The sequence below is a fragment of the Littorina saxatilis genome, linkage group LG3 (assembly GCF_037325665.1).
Source record: "Littorina saxatilis isolate snail1 linkage group LG3, US_GU_Lsax_2.0, whole genome shotgun sequence".
Classification (NCBI taxonomy): Eukaryota; Metazoa; Mollusca; class Gastropoda; order Littorinimorpha; family Littorinidae; genus Littorina; species Littorina saxatilis.
In genome coordinates this window covers 17,114,946-17,133,728 of record NC_090247.1, presented here as the reverse complement: position 1 = coordinate 17,133,728, position 18,783 = coordinate 17,114,946, and the positions used below count along the sequence as shown (strand labels likewise).

Here is an 18,783-nt window from a genome sequence, read left to right as displayed (position 1 = left end):
ACCGGGTTCTGCAAAGTTCACATGGTACCCTTCTCCGTACAACCAGTTTGAACGATAGAGTTCTACGCCGTGTAGTCTATTTGTATTACGCTAAAGATATGCTGTGCATTGTATATTCTGAACATGTTTTTGTTGTACTATTGCTACATGTTCGATTGCTACCAGTTTGTACTTATAATTACTTGCATAGTATGCATTTGATTTTATGAATAACCACATATGTATGCTCTTCATGCCTCATCTTCATCATCATCATCATCATCATCATCATCATCATCATCATCATCATCATCATCATCATCATCATCATCATCATCATCGTCATCTTTATCATCACGTGCTGAAGTTTTCTGACTTTTTAACTTTTTAATTTTTAATTTTTCAATTTTATCATTGTGTGTCTGTGCGTCCCAAGAACAGATTGTAAGAAAAGGCTTAATCCTTGTTAAATAAAGTTCAATTCAATTCAAGTTCAATTCAATTCAATTCAATTCAATTCAATTCAATTCAATTCAATTCAATTCAATTCAATTCTCTCTCTACATCTATATATATATATACGACTAGTGTCTGTGTGTCTGTCTGTCTGTGTCTGTCTGTCTGTGTGTCTGTGCGCGATGCACGGCCAAAGTTCTCGATGGATCTGCTTCAAATTTGGTGGGCTTATTCAGAGAGACCCCGGACACAACCTCATCGATGAGATATTTTAACACGTGCTCTCAGCGCGCAGCGCTGAACCGATTTTGGTTTTTCCCAGTAACTCTTCCTTATCTTCTCCAGTGTTTTCAGCGTTTATCTCCCTTCCTTCGTGTGGCGTCAATCCATATTCCCGTTACTACGTTACTATTTTTAGAATGTCACGATTGCACCCGTAAGTTGTCCTTACTGTAAAAGTGAAAAGGTCGAATCAATTTATAGCCACGCGAAAAATACACTACCGTCGCCCTTCACAGCAGACTCTGCCGAGTTGTTCGCCTTAGAAGTTGTGGGCTTTCCTTGCATGTACCCGTAAGTTGTCCTTACTGTAAAAGTGAAAAGGTCGGATCAATTTATAGCCACGCGAAAAATACACTGTCATCTATCTCTATATAATTATAGATATAGATATACATATATATATATACGGCTTCTGTGTGTGTGTGTGTGTGTGTGTGTTTGTGTGTGTGTGTGGGCACACCTGTGGATTGTAGAGTTCTGTTGTGTGATGTGGTCTAGCGGCTTTTGTGTGTCAGTATGTTCAGGCCTTCCTTCGAGAAGCCATTACAGTTATTTTCAATCCCGTGTGAGTGGACTTCGCCTTCAAAGGTGATTGTGGTGTTTTGGTCACTGAATAATTTTCGTGCTGTTCCCATTCCACCTGGGAGGGATTTAAGTTCATTCAAAGGGGGTCGAGTGTGACAGGGAGACTACCGTCGCCCTTCACAGCAGACTCTGCAGAGTTGTTCGCCTCAGAAGTTATACTTTTTCGAGTCTAAATGTCGGACCCTATTGCTACGATGAAAACACAATAGCGTTTATATAGCTATTCTGACATTAAATTCTGTGTTAAAACCATGTTTTTGTCAGCAGCAAGTACCAGAATGGTCCATGTCGTTGATTGCAGACGACGGTTCCCTTTCCGCATGAAGCCACGAAAATAACCGAACATTGAAAAACCCACGGACATGTATTACGGAGAAAACTCGAGATAACCGGATGTTTAGCATTACGTCAATGGGCGTTCTATGTGACAGGAGAGTTTGCTGATTTTGTGTTAAACATTGGAGAGATCGTCTGCTAGAATCAGAGATAAGTCGCTTCAGATTGCAGCTTCTGGAAATTTGCAAGGTTTGTTGCCTGTTAAAGAACTGGATTTTACACGTAATGTATGTCATGTACAGTAAGCAACAACAAAAAAACACACAAAGCAAATGGCATCGTCTGTCGACTAGTCACAGAAACAAACCTGGCGAGGTATGCGTGTACTTTATACATGTGGTAGAAACCGGAACCATGCGTCTTTGTTATCGACAATATGCTTTTGGATATTGAGAAAAATGGCCGACTTCCGCAGCATTATGCTTTGATGATCGGAAGAGACCATCCAATCACAGCCCCCGAATTCCCCCAAGTGTTCATCAGAATAGCTATATATATATATATATATATAAAACATCAGAAATTGTGAAAGAAACAATTGAAAGTCAGCAGAGACTTTCTTCCGAGATTTGTTAAAATCTCTTAGCAGAGATAGAGAGAGAAATAAGTATCCCTTCACAGACAGCCTATTGGGAGCATCAGACCCTCCTCAAGGGGGACCGAGATTTACAGAGCAAAGTCCCTTTGTGGGGGACGTATCGCAAGGTAATCTAGTCCTGAGGAGGACCATTGTATTTGTACCTATGTGTATATATGTGTGTGTCTACGTCTGTATCGCCAAGTCTCTCTGTCTCCCAGACCCCAGTCTCTTTGTTGTTCAAACTCTAAGCTGTCACATAACTATGTGGCTACGTCTATTGTCGCTGAGTCTCTGTGCTGTCTAAGTCTCCCTGTTGTCTAGTCTCCATGGCGCCAAGTCTCCGTTGCCTCAAACCCATGTGAATAAATAAATAAACAAGAAAGGTAAGTTGTTGGAACGTTTGTTATTGACAAAACAATACGTTACAGTCACAAAATATATCGACCCAACGGTCTTTTAAGTGCACAGACAAACAATTCGTAACAATAACTTAGCTTGATGGAATGTTCGGCCGCTTGTTAGGAAGTAACAAGCGAATGAATGATTATTACCTTTCTTGTTTTTTGATTCTGAATAATGAACGTTGGCAGTCTCTTTGTTTTTGGATGTATTCATACCCATGTGGCTACATACGTCTGCACAAAGTTGAATGCAAGTAGGAATACTGACCGCTGACGCACTGGTTGAGGCCCTCAGAGTAGTAGTAGCCAGGTGGGCACACACACACGTTCCGACGACATATCACGTAAGCGTTGATCCCGCAATCCGCTGCAGTGCTGCAACTTTTTTCCCACCACTCTGCAACGGTAATTGAATGAAGTGTACCAGTGTACTCATGATACAGGGGAATGGTAATTGAATGAAGTGTACCCGTGTACTCATGATACAGGGGAATGGTAAATGTCATTGAGAGAGGCAGAGTGGTACCGTTTGGGTTTATTCTGTTGTTTAATACCCAGTGGTTACATCTTGTGTTAATTAGGTTATTCACCAGTCATACAAAAACGGGGTGGGAGGGGGAGGAGTAACACACCAAGAGGTGCACAGCGAGAGATACGAGGAGATGAGATGAGGTAACGAAGTCTTCCATTACCATGAGTGTTCGTATTATGACATCAAATACGACAAAAAGTACTTTACGAATGAATGTACTGATACTCATTGGTTCTTGAAGAGAGTTCCATACTGCGATGTCAGAAAAGGCTAAACTTGGTTCAAAGAGGTCTATCCTTGAATTGGGGACATGAAGTGTTCGGTTAGGTTTGGTTTGAAATTTGGAGGTGAAAGCACACACATATACATACACACACAAACGCACACACACACACACACACACACACACACACACACACACACACACACACACGCATACACACACACACACACACACACACACACACACACACACACACACACACACACACACTCACACACTTATTCCACGCTGCGATTGCTTACCTTCTGCTTCTCTGACAGCGTACGTCTGTGCCCCGACCTCTGCGACCTTCACGTCAGAAAACTTCATTATCTTGCTATGACCTTGACAGTTGCCCGGCTGCACGACCCCTGTGAAGGTGAAGGACAGACAAAGTGCATTCCGAAGACACCTTGACGCGCAAGCACCCTTAGCGACCTCTTGGGAACTGAACAGTGTGTATTCTGTGAATAGAACACCTGATGTTCCGGGTTGCTGAGCGAACACTTTACTGTTGACCTCAGTCTTAACGAGTTGCATGGGCAGGTAGATGAAGAGAGCGGTTAGTAGAGTTCCCACCAAAAGCATGATGATTCCAGAAACCTAAACAACAAAGAACCTGTGGTGAGATGAACAAAGTTAAAAAAACTAAATAATTCTGCACAATACAATACGAATGTTCGCTTATGAAAGCTTGAACAGGAAACAAGTTTCAAGTTTTGTATTGGTCCATAACCCATGGGGGCATTTTGAACAATAAATACAATCAATACAATCATGATATATGCTAATATAGTAAATAAAAAAAAATAAAAAATATGAAAAGCTGTTACAAATTCTATTAATAAAGTCCAAAATATTCTTTAGCAATTTCTTTTTCTTAGTAGCAAACAACTTTTTAAATTTAAGTGCATTAGGTTTTTTGCAATAATAAGGTGGTAACAACTCAGCTTTTTCTTCCTTGAAAAAATCACAGACAAATAAATAATGGAATTCCTCACCTATGTCTTGTGATACACATTTGGTGCAAGTTCTTTCTGACCTCGGGATGTTAAGATAACGTTCTTTCTGTACAGGCAAATTGTTGTTTAATGTTCTAAAGTTCATCATTGAAACACATTGTTGATATGGCAGGTGTGTGACATAGTCTTCACATGCAAAAATATCTTTAAACATTCGATAATTCCAAAACATGTTTTTGTTCCAATTTCTGTAAACCATTTATGGATATACTGGTCATACAAGCTTCTTTTTACTTTCTGTTTAAACCATGCGCTTGAGTATTGAACATTTTCTTAAGAAGTCCAAAGGCCAGAGAGACCAATTTCATTTAAGGTTTTTTCAATAAAACATAAATAATTAGATTCAATCATCTTGTTGATATACAATTTATATGTAAAGCAATACACAATACTTGAACATTTATTTTTATGAATAGGACTAATCAGTTTATACCAATAGCAAAGCATTCTACATTTCATATTAACATCTAGTGGATATCTTCCAAGTTCACCAAATATCATAGCATTTGGAGTTGATTTTTTTAGTTTGAAAACAATTTTATAAAAACGCAATTGAAGTTTAATAGCAAGTTCACAGGAACCAAAACCCCATACTTCACATCCGTATGGTAAAATTGGAGCAATCATTTTATCGAACAGGTCAACTTGTATGTCCACAGGCAGTGACAATTGTCTACAAGTACGCAAAAGAACAAACATTGCCCTTGAGGCACGATCATATAGATTCTTCTGTGCGACTGAAAATTTATTATTATAATTAATCTTAATGCCCAAGTACATTACATCAAACACTACTTCGATTAAATTGCCATTATACGTAAACAATGGTTTATTTCTAATTTTACCTCTGGAAAAAAACTATAACTTTCGTTTTGTTTACATTAATATTTAGACGCCATTTTATACAGTATTCGTGCATTTTGTTCAAACATTCTTGCAGGGTTTTGTCAGACTCTGAGCAGATCACAGTATCATCCGCATACAGTAATAAAAACATTTGAAACAAAGGATTTACATCAGTATCATCCATTCCAACAACAATAGCCTCTCTTGACATAGATTGTAAACCATTACTGTTTTCCAACAGAAAAGGCTTTAGATCATTTAAAAATAGAGCAAAAAACAGCGGTGACAGGTTTTCCCTTTGTCTAACTCCACACAAACTGGGAAAATATCCAGAACATTCACTTTTAACTTTAACGCAAGACTTGGCATTTTCGTACATATTTCTTACAGTTTTTAAAAACTTCCCATTAACATCAGAACTAACTAATTTTTCCCATAACTTTATCACGGCGAACTTTATCAAACGTTTTTTCATAATCTACAAATGCACAAAACAGTCGCTTCTTTTTGTTGAGAAATTTTTTTAATATGCAATGCAAAGTAAAAACATGGTCTAGTGTTGAAAAACCTGTGCGGAAACTTGTTTGTTCTTGACCAAATTTATTATTACTCTCTAAAAAGTTTGATAACCTAGCATTTAAAATTGCACTGAAAAGTTTTCCGAAGCAACGGCAACAAAAAGCAAAAGCAACACGCAACGAACACTAGGTTGGAAAATAAGATGGAGGATCAACACAAAAGCACAGAAACATTTGACTGGAACTGTGAAACAAGTCGCTGAAAGCAATATCAACATGTTCAACATGGCCGGCTCACAAGATGGAAACTGATCACAGTTGATCAGCCTTTACCGAGACCAGTAATTAAGTTTGGGCTGACCGAAACGCGTCGAAATTTGAACATCTTTCGACTTTATAAGTTTACGTAACCATTTGATTGAAAAATAAATAGTGACTGAGATTGCTGAAAATGGTTTCGAAGTAGCGAGGTTGGTGTGTTCCATCTGCATTTTGGAGTCGTTCGCACACTCTGGTGCCAATGCAAGTGATCAGGACGGTAAGAGTAACCACCAAGAAATCGTATGACGAATTCACAAACGTGTACCTGAAAATAATGCAAATTATACAAACACAGGGTTTGGAAAAAGGTATGACTAACTCACAAAGCATATAAGCACAAGGCTCCGAAAAAGGTATGACTAACTCACAAAGCATATAAGCACAAGGCTCAGAAAAAGGTATGACTAACTCACAAAGCATAAAAGTACAAGGCTCAGAAAAAGGTATGACTAACTCACAAATCATACAAACACAAGGCTCAGAAAAAGGTATGACTAACTCACAAAGCATATAAGTACAAGGCTCAGAAAAAGGTATGACTAACTCACAAAGCATATATTTTAAGTACAAGGCTCAGAAAAAGGTATAACTAACTCACAAAGCATATAGGTACAAGGCTCAGAAAAAGGTATGACTAACTCACAAAGCATATAAGTACAAGGCTCAGAAAAAGGTATGACTAACTCACAAGGCATATAAGTACAAGGCTCAGAAAAAGGTATGACTAACTCACAAAGCATATAAGCACAAGGCTCAGAAAAAGGTATGACTAACTCACAAAGCATATATTTTAAGTACAAGGCTCAGAAAAAGGTATAACTAACTCACAAAGCATATAGGTACAAGGCTCAGAAAAAGGTATGACTAACTCACAAGGCATATAAGTACAAGGATCCGAAGAAGGTATGACTAACTCACAAAGCATATAAGTACAAGGCTCAGAAAAAGGTATGACTAACTCACAAAGCATATAAGTACAAGGCTCAGAAAAAGGTATGACTAACTCACAAAGCATATAAGCACAAGGCTCAGAAAAAGGTATGACTAACTCACAAAGCATATAAGTACAAGGCTCAGAAAAAAGGTATGACTAACTCACAAAGCATATAAGCACAAGGCTCAGAAAAAGGTATGACTAACTCACAAGGCATATAAGTACAAGGCTCCGAAGAAGGTATGACTAACTCACAAAGCATATAAGTACAAGGCTCAGAAAAAGGTATGACTAACTCACAAAGCATATAAGTACAAGGCTCAGAAAAAAGGTATGACTAACTCACAAAGCATATAAGCACAAGGCTCAGAAAAAGGTATGACTAACTCACAAAGCATATAAGCAAAAGGCTCAGAAAAAGGTAGGACTAACTCACAAAGCATATAAGCACAAGGCTCAGAAAAAGGTATGACTAACTCACAAAGCATATAAGCAAAAGGCTCAGAAAAAGGTAGGACTAACTCACAAAGCATATAAGCACAAGGCTCAGAGAAAGGTAAGATAAATCCAGAAAACGTTAAACTCAATCGGGCCTGATGAGCAGAACTGATGAATCGTCTGGCAACAGTTTACACTGTGCCGGCTTGTGTCAGGAGGAGGCATTATATTTCAACTGAAAACTTAACTTTTCTTTTTAATCACAATTTAGTTCTGGAAGAAAGATTGTATGAACACAAATTGAATATTGTTTCTACGTTGCAAGGCAATATGTGACCCTCCACCACGAAATGAGTCGCATGTCACCTCACGCGGTTCTGCGCTGGGCATAATATAAGTCCGGGGGGTGTTTAGTGACAGTGCGAGGGTCACCATAGTCCCAGGCTTATAACTCAAAAAGTGTTCACTCTTTTTTAAAACGGTTTTCACCACTGGATAGAGAATAAAAAACTCTTTAAGAAAATGTAAAAATATGAAAATCATGAAAAGGTGACATGCGACTCATTCCGTGGTGGAGGGTCACATATATATATATTCACAACAGTGAAAATGGAATGTGTGTGTGTGTGTGTGTGTGTGTGTGTGTGTGTGTGTGTGTGTGTGCAAGTGTGTGTGTGTATGTGAGTGCGTGTGTGTATGTGAGTGCGTGCGTGTGTGTGTGTGTGCGTGTGTGTGTATGTGTGTGTGTGTGTGTTTGTGTGCGTGTGTGTGTGTTTCGATTTCGTTTGCTGCTTGTCAGCTTGTCGATAACAATCTGAGTTGCTATGACTGCGGCCTTGGTTGTGCAGCGATGCACACAGTTGCGAGAAACAATTGTGCCGACAGGAGAACCTATCTCTGTCTCTGTCTGCTTGTCTGTCTGTTTGTCTGTCTGTCTGCCTGTCTGTCTGTTTGTCTGTCTCTCTCACTCTCTCTCTCTTTTTCTCTCTTTCTCTCTCTCTCTCTCTCTCTCTCTCTCTCTCTCTCTCTCTCTCTCTCTCTCTCTCTCTCTCTCTCTTTGTCTCCATGTCTGTCTGACTCAAGCTGCCTCTCCCTCTTTGTGATTCTCTCATTCTCTCTCTCTCTCTCTCTCTCTCTGTGTCTGTATGTCTGTCTCTCTCTCTGTGTCTCTCTCTGTCTCTCTCTGTCTCTCTCTCTCTTTGTCTCTTTTTCTGTCTGACTCAAGCTGCCTCTCTCTCTTTGTGATTCTCTCTCTCTCTCTCTCTCTCTCTCTCTCTCTCTCTCTCTCTGTCTGTCTGTCTGTCTGTCTGTCTGTCTGTATCTCTCTGTCTCTCTCTCTCTCTCACTCTTTCTCTGTCTCTTTCTGTTTATGTCTCAACATTTGGCAGGCTCTTTCTTTATTTTGCCTCACTTATTTGCATGTGTAGGCTATGTTTATAAAGCCCAATGTATCTCATCTTTAGTAATTTCGTTTTGTGCACCAATTTCATTTGTCTGAAAATTGTCAAAATCAAATCATTGATTAGAACAATAAAACATCCATCCATCCATCTCTCTCTCTCTCTCTCTCTCTCTCTCTCTCTCTCTCTCTCTCTCTCTCTCAGGCAGATGGCAGTGAGAGGTAAAAAGTCTTTGTTTAACGTACTAAAAGCCCATTCTTGGTTGGGGCTGATGTTCAGGCAGGCTTTTTACATTTAGTCAACGAAGAGAGGTACAGCGCTAACGCTTCCGCGCTGAAGAGGCTCGTCACTTTTACTGCCTTTTGCACTAGCGGCGGACTTTTTACATTTAGTCAAGTTTTGACTAAATGTTTTAACATAGAGGGAGAATCAAGACGAGGGTCGTGGTGTATGTGTGTGTGTGTGTGTGTGTGTGTGTGTGTGTGTGTGTCTGTGCGTGTGTGCGTGTGCGTGTGTAGGGCGATTCAGACCAAACTACTGGACTGATCTTTATGAAATTTTACATGAGAGTTCCTGGGAATGATATCCCCGGACATTTTTTTTCTTTTTTTCGATAAATACCTTTTATGACGTCATATCCGGCTTTTTGTAAAAGTTGAAGCGGCACTGTCACACCCTCATTTTTCAATCAAATGGATTGAAATTTTGGCCAAGCAATCTTCGACAAAGGCCGGACTTCGGTATTGCATTTCAGCTTGGTGGCTTAAACATTAATTAATGACTTTGGTCATTACAAATCTGAAAATTGTGAAAAAAAAATAAAAAAATTATAAAACGATCCAAATTTACGTTCATCTTATTCTTCATCATTTTCTGATTCAAAAAAACATATAAATATGTTATAATTATTTGGATTAAAAACAAGCTCTGAAAATTAAAAATATAAAAATTATGATCAAATTAAATTTTCGAAATCAGCTTAAAAACTTAATTTCATCTTATTCCTTATACATCTATATATATATATATACGACTTGTGTCTGTGTGTCTGTCCGCGATGCGCGGCCAAGGTTCTCGATGGATCTGTTTCAAATTTGGTGGGCATATTCAGGTACACCCGGGACACAACCTGGTCGATGAGATATTTCAACACGTGCTCTCAGCGCGCAGCGCTGAACCGATTTTTTGTTGTTGTCTGGATCCACTACCAGTAACTCTTCCTTATCTTCTCCAGTGTTTTCAGCCGCGATTATCTCCCTTCCTCCGTGCGGTGCGCCGGCAAAGCCGGCGTACACCCGGCATAGCCGGATCCCCGGCGCAGCCGGGTATTTCGGCTCGACTTCTTCCCGGCGCAGCCATACCCGGCGAAGCGGGTATTCATCTAGTTTTGAATATATTTAAACGTTTTTCCAACTTGAAAGTGAATGTTAACAAAACGGAAGCCATGTGGATAGGGTCCAAAAAGTTGTGTACAGATCAGTATTTTGGTCTTAAATGGAAACGTAAAGTAAAAATTGTTGGAATTATTTTTCCAAACAATATACCCGCATTGTCTTTAGAGGAAAACTGGTCAAACAAAATTCAACGAATACAACAAAAAATCGCCAATTGGTCAAAAAGAAATTTAAGTATACAAGGTAAAATTTGTATTGCTAAAACCTTTCTTATATCTCAATTCGTTTATATTTTCCAGTTTCTGGCAGTACCTCATCATGTTTTACATCATATTAATTCCATTTTGTTTAGGTTTATTTGGAAGAAAAAGTATTCAAATACGCGCGCATTTGAAAAAGTAAGACGAACAGTTATGTGCAAAGAAAAAGATTATGGTGGTTTGAATATGATAAACGTAGTAGATATGCACAACTCATTTATGATTTCTTGGCTTGTTAATTTGCATAACTCCACACAAAAGTATTGGTCTGTTATTCCAAGATATTGTCTGGCATGTCTGGGCATTGGTTTATCGTGCTTTGACTCAAATGCATCTTCGAAAACGATGAATGGCCTCAATAGTTGCAGATCATTGTTTTGGAAACAAGTGTTATTGACTTGGCTTGACAATAAAAGTGTTTTCTGTGAAAAGTATAATTTTCAACCAGTATATTTGAAGGACCAATGCATTTGGAACAATATGAATATTCAATTTAAACATAAATGCCTATTTTTTAAAGATTTTATAAAACATAATATCTCATTTGTAAAGGATGTCATGAATGAAAATGGTATTATTATTTCTTTTGAAGATTTATGTCAAAAAGTGGGTTATAAACCATCCAGACAGCTTGAATACAATGCATTATGCACAGCACTTAAATCCAGACGTACAGACACATTACCATATCAATATTTTACATTGCAGGATTTCATTATTAATGGTGGTAATATAACAGCAAAGTTTATTAGAGCATGTTAAGTTGATCTTGATGTCCAGATTCCGAGTGCCTGTGATTTTTGGAAACGAAAACATAATGTAGATTTGGATAAGAGAAACTGGTTATTGGTTATTTTTATTGGTTTCACAGCACAAAAGAAGAAAGATTACGTCTGCTGCACTGGAAATTATTACATATATAGAATATATCCAACCAATATTTTATTAAACAAAATGGGATTACGAACATCGAATAAATGTGAATTTTGTAATGAATTAGACACCCTTGAACATTTCTTTTTTTAGTTGCCAAGAGGTGATGAAGGGTTGGAAAATTTTAAAGATTTTGTTTATAAGAAAATACATGTTGCCATTATTTTGAATGAAGAAAATGTATTTTTGGGTTATTTTAAGGAAAGTTTCAAAAATGATTATATTTATTTTGTGAATTATTGTATTTTAATCACCAAAATGACCATTGGAAAATGTAAATATGGGAAAAAGTTAGATTTGGGTGTATTATTGGAAACTGAGCTGAACATTAGGAATAAATTTATGTTATGATTATTTTTATTTATTTATTTACTTAACATATTAGTTTACTGATAAAGTTTGTTGATTTAAAAATGTACACATTTGACTGAGACAAAAAAAGACCTGTGAAGAAGGTTTGCTCCAAGCCACACACACACAAAAAAATAAATAAAAATTTTAAAAAAAGGCAAAAAATAATTGTAGTAGCAAACCTGCATGCAACTGAGGTTAAAAAAAAATAAAAAAATAAAAATCTTATTCCTTGTCGGTTCCTGATTCCAAAAACATTAACACTTTCGCGACGGGATACTGATAAATCAGTAACCGCGCTGACACGCCCATGGACGGGACGCGCATTTTTTAGTACCAGTCATACAAGGTACAAGACTCGTGATTGCTTCCCGGTTTTTGAAGATTGCAATAAATTGAGTTGTTTCCCTTGATACACGTGGTTTTCTCTTCCGGCTTGATCAAATTAGTGCAGATTTGCGTGGTGTTTTCGAACAAAAAAAATGAATCGAAGGCGAGTCTTGTCACGGGAGGAGATTCTCCGGATGTTGGATCTTGAGGATCCTGTAGATCATGATACATCGTGTCGTTTTAGCCTCAAGAAAGCGATAATAGCAGTGATATTGAGGAAGAAACAGTCCCGTTGTTGCTAGTACGAGTCGGCAAACTACACGTGGAGGGGGTGATACTGCTAGACGAACATGTATCTCGGAATCGTGCAGGAGCTATGGGGGCGTGGCAGCACTGATAACAATTCCTTCAAATCCTTTTGGAATTGTTCATAGGTGTACAGTTGGTACTTTGTTGTGAAAATGTGACTTATATTCAATATGGATTACCTAGACATCATTTGGTGAGTGTTACAGTTTTGTTTCATTTGAGTCAGGATGCTGTGAGTGAATGCGTGATTTGCTTGTTTTTTTCTTTGTACTGTCTCCTTATTTCTGTGTACAATGTTAACAATATTTCAGCTAATTCATATGTTTTACACCTTGTTTGGTTATAACATTATTTATAATACTTTCTGTTAAAAAATAACTTTTAAAAAAAGCAGTGGAAAATAAAACACACACAAAAAAACCGTTAAAAAACACAAATTATCCCCCTTTCACCCCCCTTTCACCCCCCTTTGCTAAAACAAATCGCGTGACAAACTTATAAATAGCACGACTGAACTGGGCATCCATTTTTGAATTAGTACACAAAATTTGGTGGTGATTGGACTTAATTCAAGCTTGCTAGACAGATTTCTTTACAGTTACTGATTTTTGGGAAGTTTCTTGGTGGCAAGCTTGGGCAGGCAGGACGTTAACGCCGTGGCAGTGCTAGTCACAGCTATTGTGTTTTCAGCGTAGCAATAGGGTCCGATATTTAGACGAGACAAGTATAATGCCGACGAGTCGAAGACGAGTCGCATTATACTTGTTCGAGTCTAAATATCGGACCCTATTGCTACGCTGAAAATACAATAGCGATTATATAGCTGTTCTGACCTTTATTTGTCGTTCAAAACTTACAAAATGACAGTTTTTGCGTCGATGCGTTAATCTCAGGTTTTGATAGCAGACGCCGTTTCGTATGCGCATTAGTTTTGCGCAGGCGCCACACTCGTTTTGACAACACAGCTGTTAAACAGCTTTTTATTAGTTCATTCGTATACAACAAAAAGAAGTTTGAGTTTTTTTAAATTTTGAACAAGACTACTTATGAAGAAGACCAAAACACAACATCAACGGAAAACTAGAAACAACTGAAGAACTAGGATGCAACAAGGGGAGGAAAAGAGAACAGCTAATCCGTAGAAAGCGAGCAGACGGCAGCGACGTTTCCAGTTTGGGTGAATGTCATTTATACTTGTCTCGTCATGAAGCGAATTTTTCAACCTCAGTTATACACGACTACATGAATGTTAGTGCCATGGGTTGTACATCAATACTTCAGAGGGGAAGTGGGGTATTTAGTGTGGAGTTACGAGATAAGAAAAGCCGAATGCGAAAATTTGTGTCAGTTGGCAACTGTGAACTAAGCTCACAGGCACACAAAAACGGCTGTTCCGTTGTACTCCCCTGTTTGTACTACATCTTTCGACTTTGGGAATTTTGTGGTGTTTAGGGACAGAAAATAATAGGTTTAGTCCTGTTTCATCGGGAAGTTAGCAGAAAAGGGTATGCTATCGACATTTGTAAAGCTGAAAAACATTCCCGAGAATAATTTCAAGTTGTCAGTGTATGCTGTTGTCGATCAGTGAAACATCGTTTGGTACAGGTGGGTAAACCGGAACCATGCGTCTTTGTTATTGACAATATGCTTTTGGATATTGAGAAAAATGGCCGACTTCCGTAGCATTATGCTTTGATGATCGGAAGAGACCATCCAATCACAGCCCCCGAATTCCCCCACGTGTTCATCAGAATAGCTATATATAGATATAATATGTTTGGATTGAAAACACGCTCAGAAAGTTAAAACGAAGAGAGGTACAGAAAAGCGTGCTATCCTTCTCAGCGCAACTACTACCCCGCTCTTCTTGTCAGTTTCACTGCCTTTGCCACGAGCGGTGGATTGACGATGCTACGAGTATACGGTCTTGCTGAAAAATTGCATTGCGTTCAGTTTCATTCTGTGAATTTGACAGCTTGACTAAATGTTGTATTTTCGCCTTACGCGACTTGTTTGAAGATTTTTGACACCATGATCTAGCCGACCCTCTTATACTCGGCCGAAGTTTGGGGCATATTGATTGAAGAAAACCCAGCAGAATCTGTACATTTGTTTGCGTGTAAGAAATATCTGAACGTTTCGGCGCGCACAATGGAGAATTGGGAAGGCACCCCCTGAAAGTAAACTCTTATTTAAGAGCTATACAGTTCTGGTTTCGATTGCTACATATGACAGACAATCGGATCCCCAAACAAGCGTATCAAATGTTGATGTGTATGGACAATAACGGAAAAATAAACTGGGTAACAAAGCTCAGGCTGCTGTTGAGCTAAACAGGCTTTGCATACGCTTGGATGTTTCAGGGAGTGGGCAGTGAACAACTGTTCGTGAACCTATTCAAGAAGAGAGTGCAGGACATAAACATGCAGGACTGGCACGCCCGCAAAAATGACAGTGGCCGTTTCTGCAAATATCGGGTCTTTAAACAAGGGCTTGTCCCTGAAGTTTATTTAGACTGCATAGAGCAAAAGTGTTTTTGAGACGCCCTTATTAGATTGATACTTGGTATAAGTGAGCTTAAAGTGCACAAAAACCGCTATATTAAGACAAATCTTCCTACAGATCATGATTGTCCTTTTTGCCCGAGTCCGAACTTCATTTCCTGTTCGTTTGCAAACGATATGATGACTTAAGACCAGAAATGTTGAAAAATGTTGACAACCATTTGCAGTGTTGCCTGTTTGGTAAACTAATTTCACGCAAAGTCCAAAGTGTAATCAGAAACATTGCATGGTTTATTTGCAAGGCATTTGAGTTGCGTGGGCAATCTTGTGAAAGCTGTCGTTGAGAAAATAGATTCCTTAATCTATGTTTTGATGTATGCATAATCAAGTATTGCAAGTTAGAATGTTTTATATATGTGAACAATGATTGCTGTGAAGATGTAATGAGAAGCAATAGTGCGTGTGGGTGATAGCTACAGTGAATAAGCGAGTGAGTTGAGGAGCGAGCCGTGTGTATTGTGTGTGTATGTGTGTACCAGAGACGGTGTGAGGAAGGTGTATTGAAATGAGAGAGAGAGAGAGAGAGAGAGAGAGAGAGAGAGAGAGAGAGAGAGAGAGAGAGAGAGAGTGAGAGAAAGAGAGAGAGAGAGAGTGAGAGAGAGAGAGTGATGATTATTATTTTTCCTAATATGTGTAAGTTTGTTGACAGGAGTAATGTATTATCTCCTGAGAATTATGTTTTCGTTGTTCTTGCCATTATTGTTGCCATTTTCTTTGTAATCCCTATGAAATGGGCCGACGGCCTTTGTTAATTAAATGGACTCATGGACTGGGTGGCCGAGTGGTAACGCACTTGTGCTCGGAAGCGAGAGGTTGCGTGTTCGACCCTGGGTCAGGCCGCAATTTTCTCCCCCCTTTCCTAACCTAGGTGGTGGGTTCAAGTGCTAGTCTTTCGGATGAGACGAAAAACTGAGGTCCCTTCGTGTACACTACATTGGGGTGTGCACGTTAAAGATCCCACAATTGACAAAAGGGTCTTTCCTGGCAAAATTGTATAGGCATAGATAAAAATGTCCACCAAATACCCGTTTGACTTGGAATAATAGGCCGTGAAAAGTGAATGTTCGCCTAATAGGCTTGAAGTTTGCTGGTCGATGTGAATGCGTTATATATTGTGTGTAAAAAATGTCTGTTTGTCTGTCTGTCTGTACAAAAATTCCATTTCAAACGGCAGAAATTAATATGTAAAGCGCGGAGAGCACAGTTGTGGTTCGCGCTTTATAAGCTCCCCATAATAATAATAATAATCGTCAAATATCTCTCTTTCACTCTCTTTCGCTCACTCTCTCTCCTGTTTTTCTCCCTAGCATTTCCCTACGTCTATTTCTTTCTTTCTTTCTTTCTTTCTTTCTTGCTTTCTGTTTTTCTTTCTGTCTTTTGTGGTTTGTCTTTCTTTCCTTCTTTCTTTCTTTCTTTCTTTTTTTCTTAATTTCTTTCTTTCCTCATAGAAAGGTGGAAGCACTTATTTAACTTTCACTACAATGACTGTCTCTGGATTATGCTGACATTTTAGAAATGATTTGACACCACAAGTAATCGAATCAAGCTCATAGCATAGAATTTCCTTTGAACCCTGTTCCTTTGATCCTTTTCAATAATACTTTCACTGCAACACCAAATCCGTTTTCCAGAAATGACACCCATGACTAGCGTCACTTTTGACATTTTATAGTTACACCTGTGACAAGCGTAACTTCAGACGTTTTATAGTTACGCCAGAGACGAGCGTAAAGACATGTTATAGTTACACCTGTGACTAGCGTAACTTCAGACGTTTTATAGTTTCGCCTGTAACTAGCGTAAAGACATGTTATAGTTACACCTGTGACTAGCGTAACTTCAGACGTTTTATAGTTACGCCAGAGACGAGCGTAAAGACATTTTATAGTTACACCTGTGACTAGCGTAACTTCAGACGTTTTATAGTTACGCCAGAGACGAGCGTAAAGACATTTTATAGTTACACCTGTGACAAGCGTAACTTCAGACGTTTTATAGTTACGCCAGAGACGAGCGTAAAGACATGTTATAGTTACACCTGTGACTAGCGTAACTTCAGACGTTTTATAGTTACGCCAGAGACGAGCGTAAAGACATGTTATAGTTACACCTGTGACTAGCGTAACTTCAGACGTTTTATAGTTACGCCAGAGACGAGCGTAAAGACATGTTATAGTTACACCTGTGACTAGCGTAACTTCAGACGTTTTATAGTTACGCCAGAGACGAGCGTAAAGACATTTTATAGTTACACCTGTGACAAGCGTAACTTCAGACGTTTTATAGTTACGCCAGAGACGAGCGTAAAGACATGTTATAGTTACACCTGTGACTAGCGTAACTTCAGACGTTTTATAGTTTCGCCTGTAACTAGCGTAAAGACGTTTTATTGGTACACCTCTGACTATAGCGTGAAGACGTTTTATCAGTACACATGTGACTAGTAAAGACGGTGTTAGAATAATGTGACTGGGTGAGACATGAAGCCTGTGCTGCGATTTCTGTCTTGTGTGTGGCGCACGTTATATGTCAAAGCAGCACCGCCCTGATATGGCCCTACGTGGTCGGCTGGGCGTTAAGCAAACAAACAAACAAACAAACAAACAAACCTCAGCCCAGGTGCGCAACCAAAAAGGGCCCCTACCATAGGAATGCAACAAGTCTATGTGGAACGGCCCTCACATTCACCAAAGGGCACATAACCTTGTTGCAGTACTATTGATTCCAAATCAACGTTGAAATCAATCTGTCCCCGGACAATGGGCAATAACTAAAGAACCGAGCGTTATTTTGGCAAAAGAAAATATTGAAAAGAAAATTGTGTGCCTTTATCTTATAATGGAACCTCTGCATTGATTTCAAAGGCAGAGCAGGGCTTGTTGAGTTCATGTTTAGCCAACGTACCCATTGTGCGGAGGACAGATCGATCTCAACGTTGATTTGGAATCAATAGTAGCTGTGCACCACGAGAAGAATGCAGTCTGCAGTTTGTTCTTGTTGCGTTATGGGGCAAATATTAACTATGGGTATCGCCGTACTTTAAGTGATTGAATATGCACACGCACGCACGCACGCGCGCACGCAGGGACATAACACACACAGCTAGACACACACAGACACAGACGCAGACGCAGACTCACACACATACACACATACGCGCTGGCACGCACGCACGAACGTACGCACGCACACACAAACCTATACAGATACATACACGCGCACACGCCCACAAACACACGCACGCACTCACACAAACACTCACACACACACACACACATACACACACACACACACACACACACACACACACACGCACGCACACACACACACGCACGCACACACACACACACACACACACACACACACACACACATAGTTGTATATCTCAGTAAATGGGGCGTGTGTCAAAACCCATACAATTGGGGCTGCATTTTAATTGCCTATTACAGACTGAGAAAAGGGTCCAACATATTGAAATTAAAATTTAAATGACTTATCAGACCCATTCACCATTGTCCAGTATTATTTGGATGATAATTCGCCAAATTTATATAAATGAGGTGATTTACCCCGCAAAATGGGGTGATACCATATATGGGCATAATTATTTGCAAATAAGGCATCGCCCCACTTTTTAGGCCCTGCCCACAAACGAACGATGAATCACATAAACTGGGGCTTTTCAGTATTATGTCACACATTCACCAAGAAATGAAATACTTTTTTGGCAATTAAACCTCTCCTGAGTTC

The 18,783-nt window shown here is 39.1% G+C and overlaps 1 protein-coding gene across 1 annotated transcript in view; it reads right to left on the bottom strand.

Annotated features, from left to right (window-relative positions):
• Window positions 1–4,152, bottom strand: part of LOC138960869 (uncharacterized) — a 5,518-nt gene extending 1,366 nt beyond the window's left edge. Inside the window, exons 1-2 of the mRNA XM_070332506.1 lie at window positions 3,677–4,152; window positions 2,888–3,016 (exon numbers count right to left, since the gene is read on the bottom strand). Coding sequence (XP_070188607.1) covers window positions 2,888–3,016; window positions 3,677–4,001 — 454 coding nt within the window. The 5' untranslated portion in view covers window positions 4,002–4,152. The remainder of the gene's footprint in view (window positions 1–2,887; window positions 3,017–3,676) is intronic.
• Between the last annotated feature and the right edge of the window lie 14,631 nt (window positions 4,153–18,783).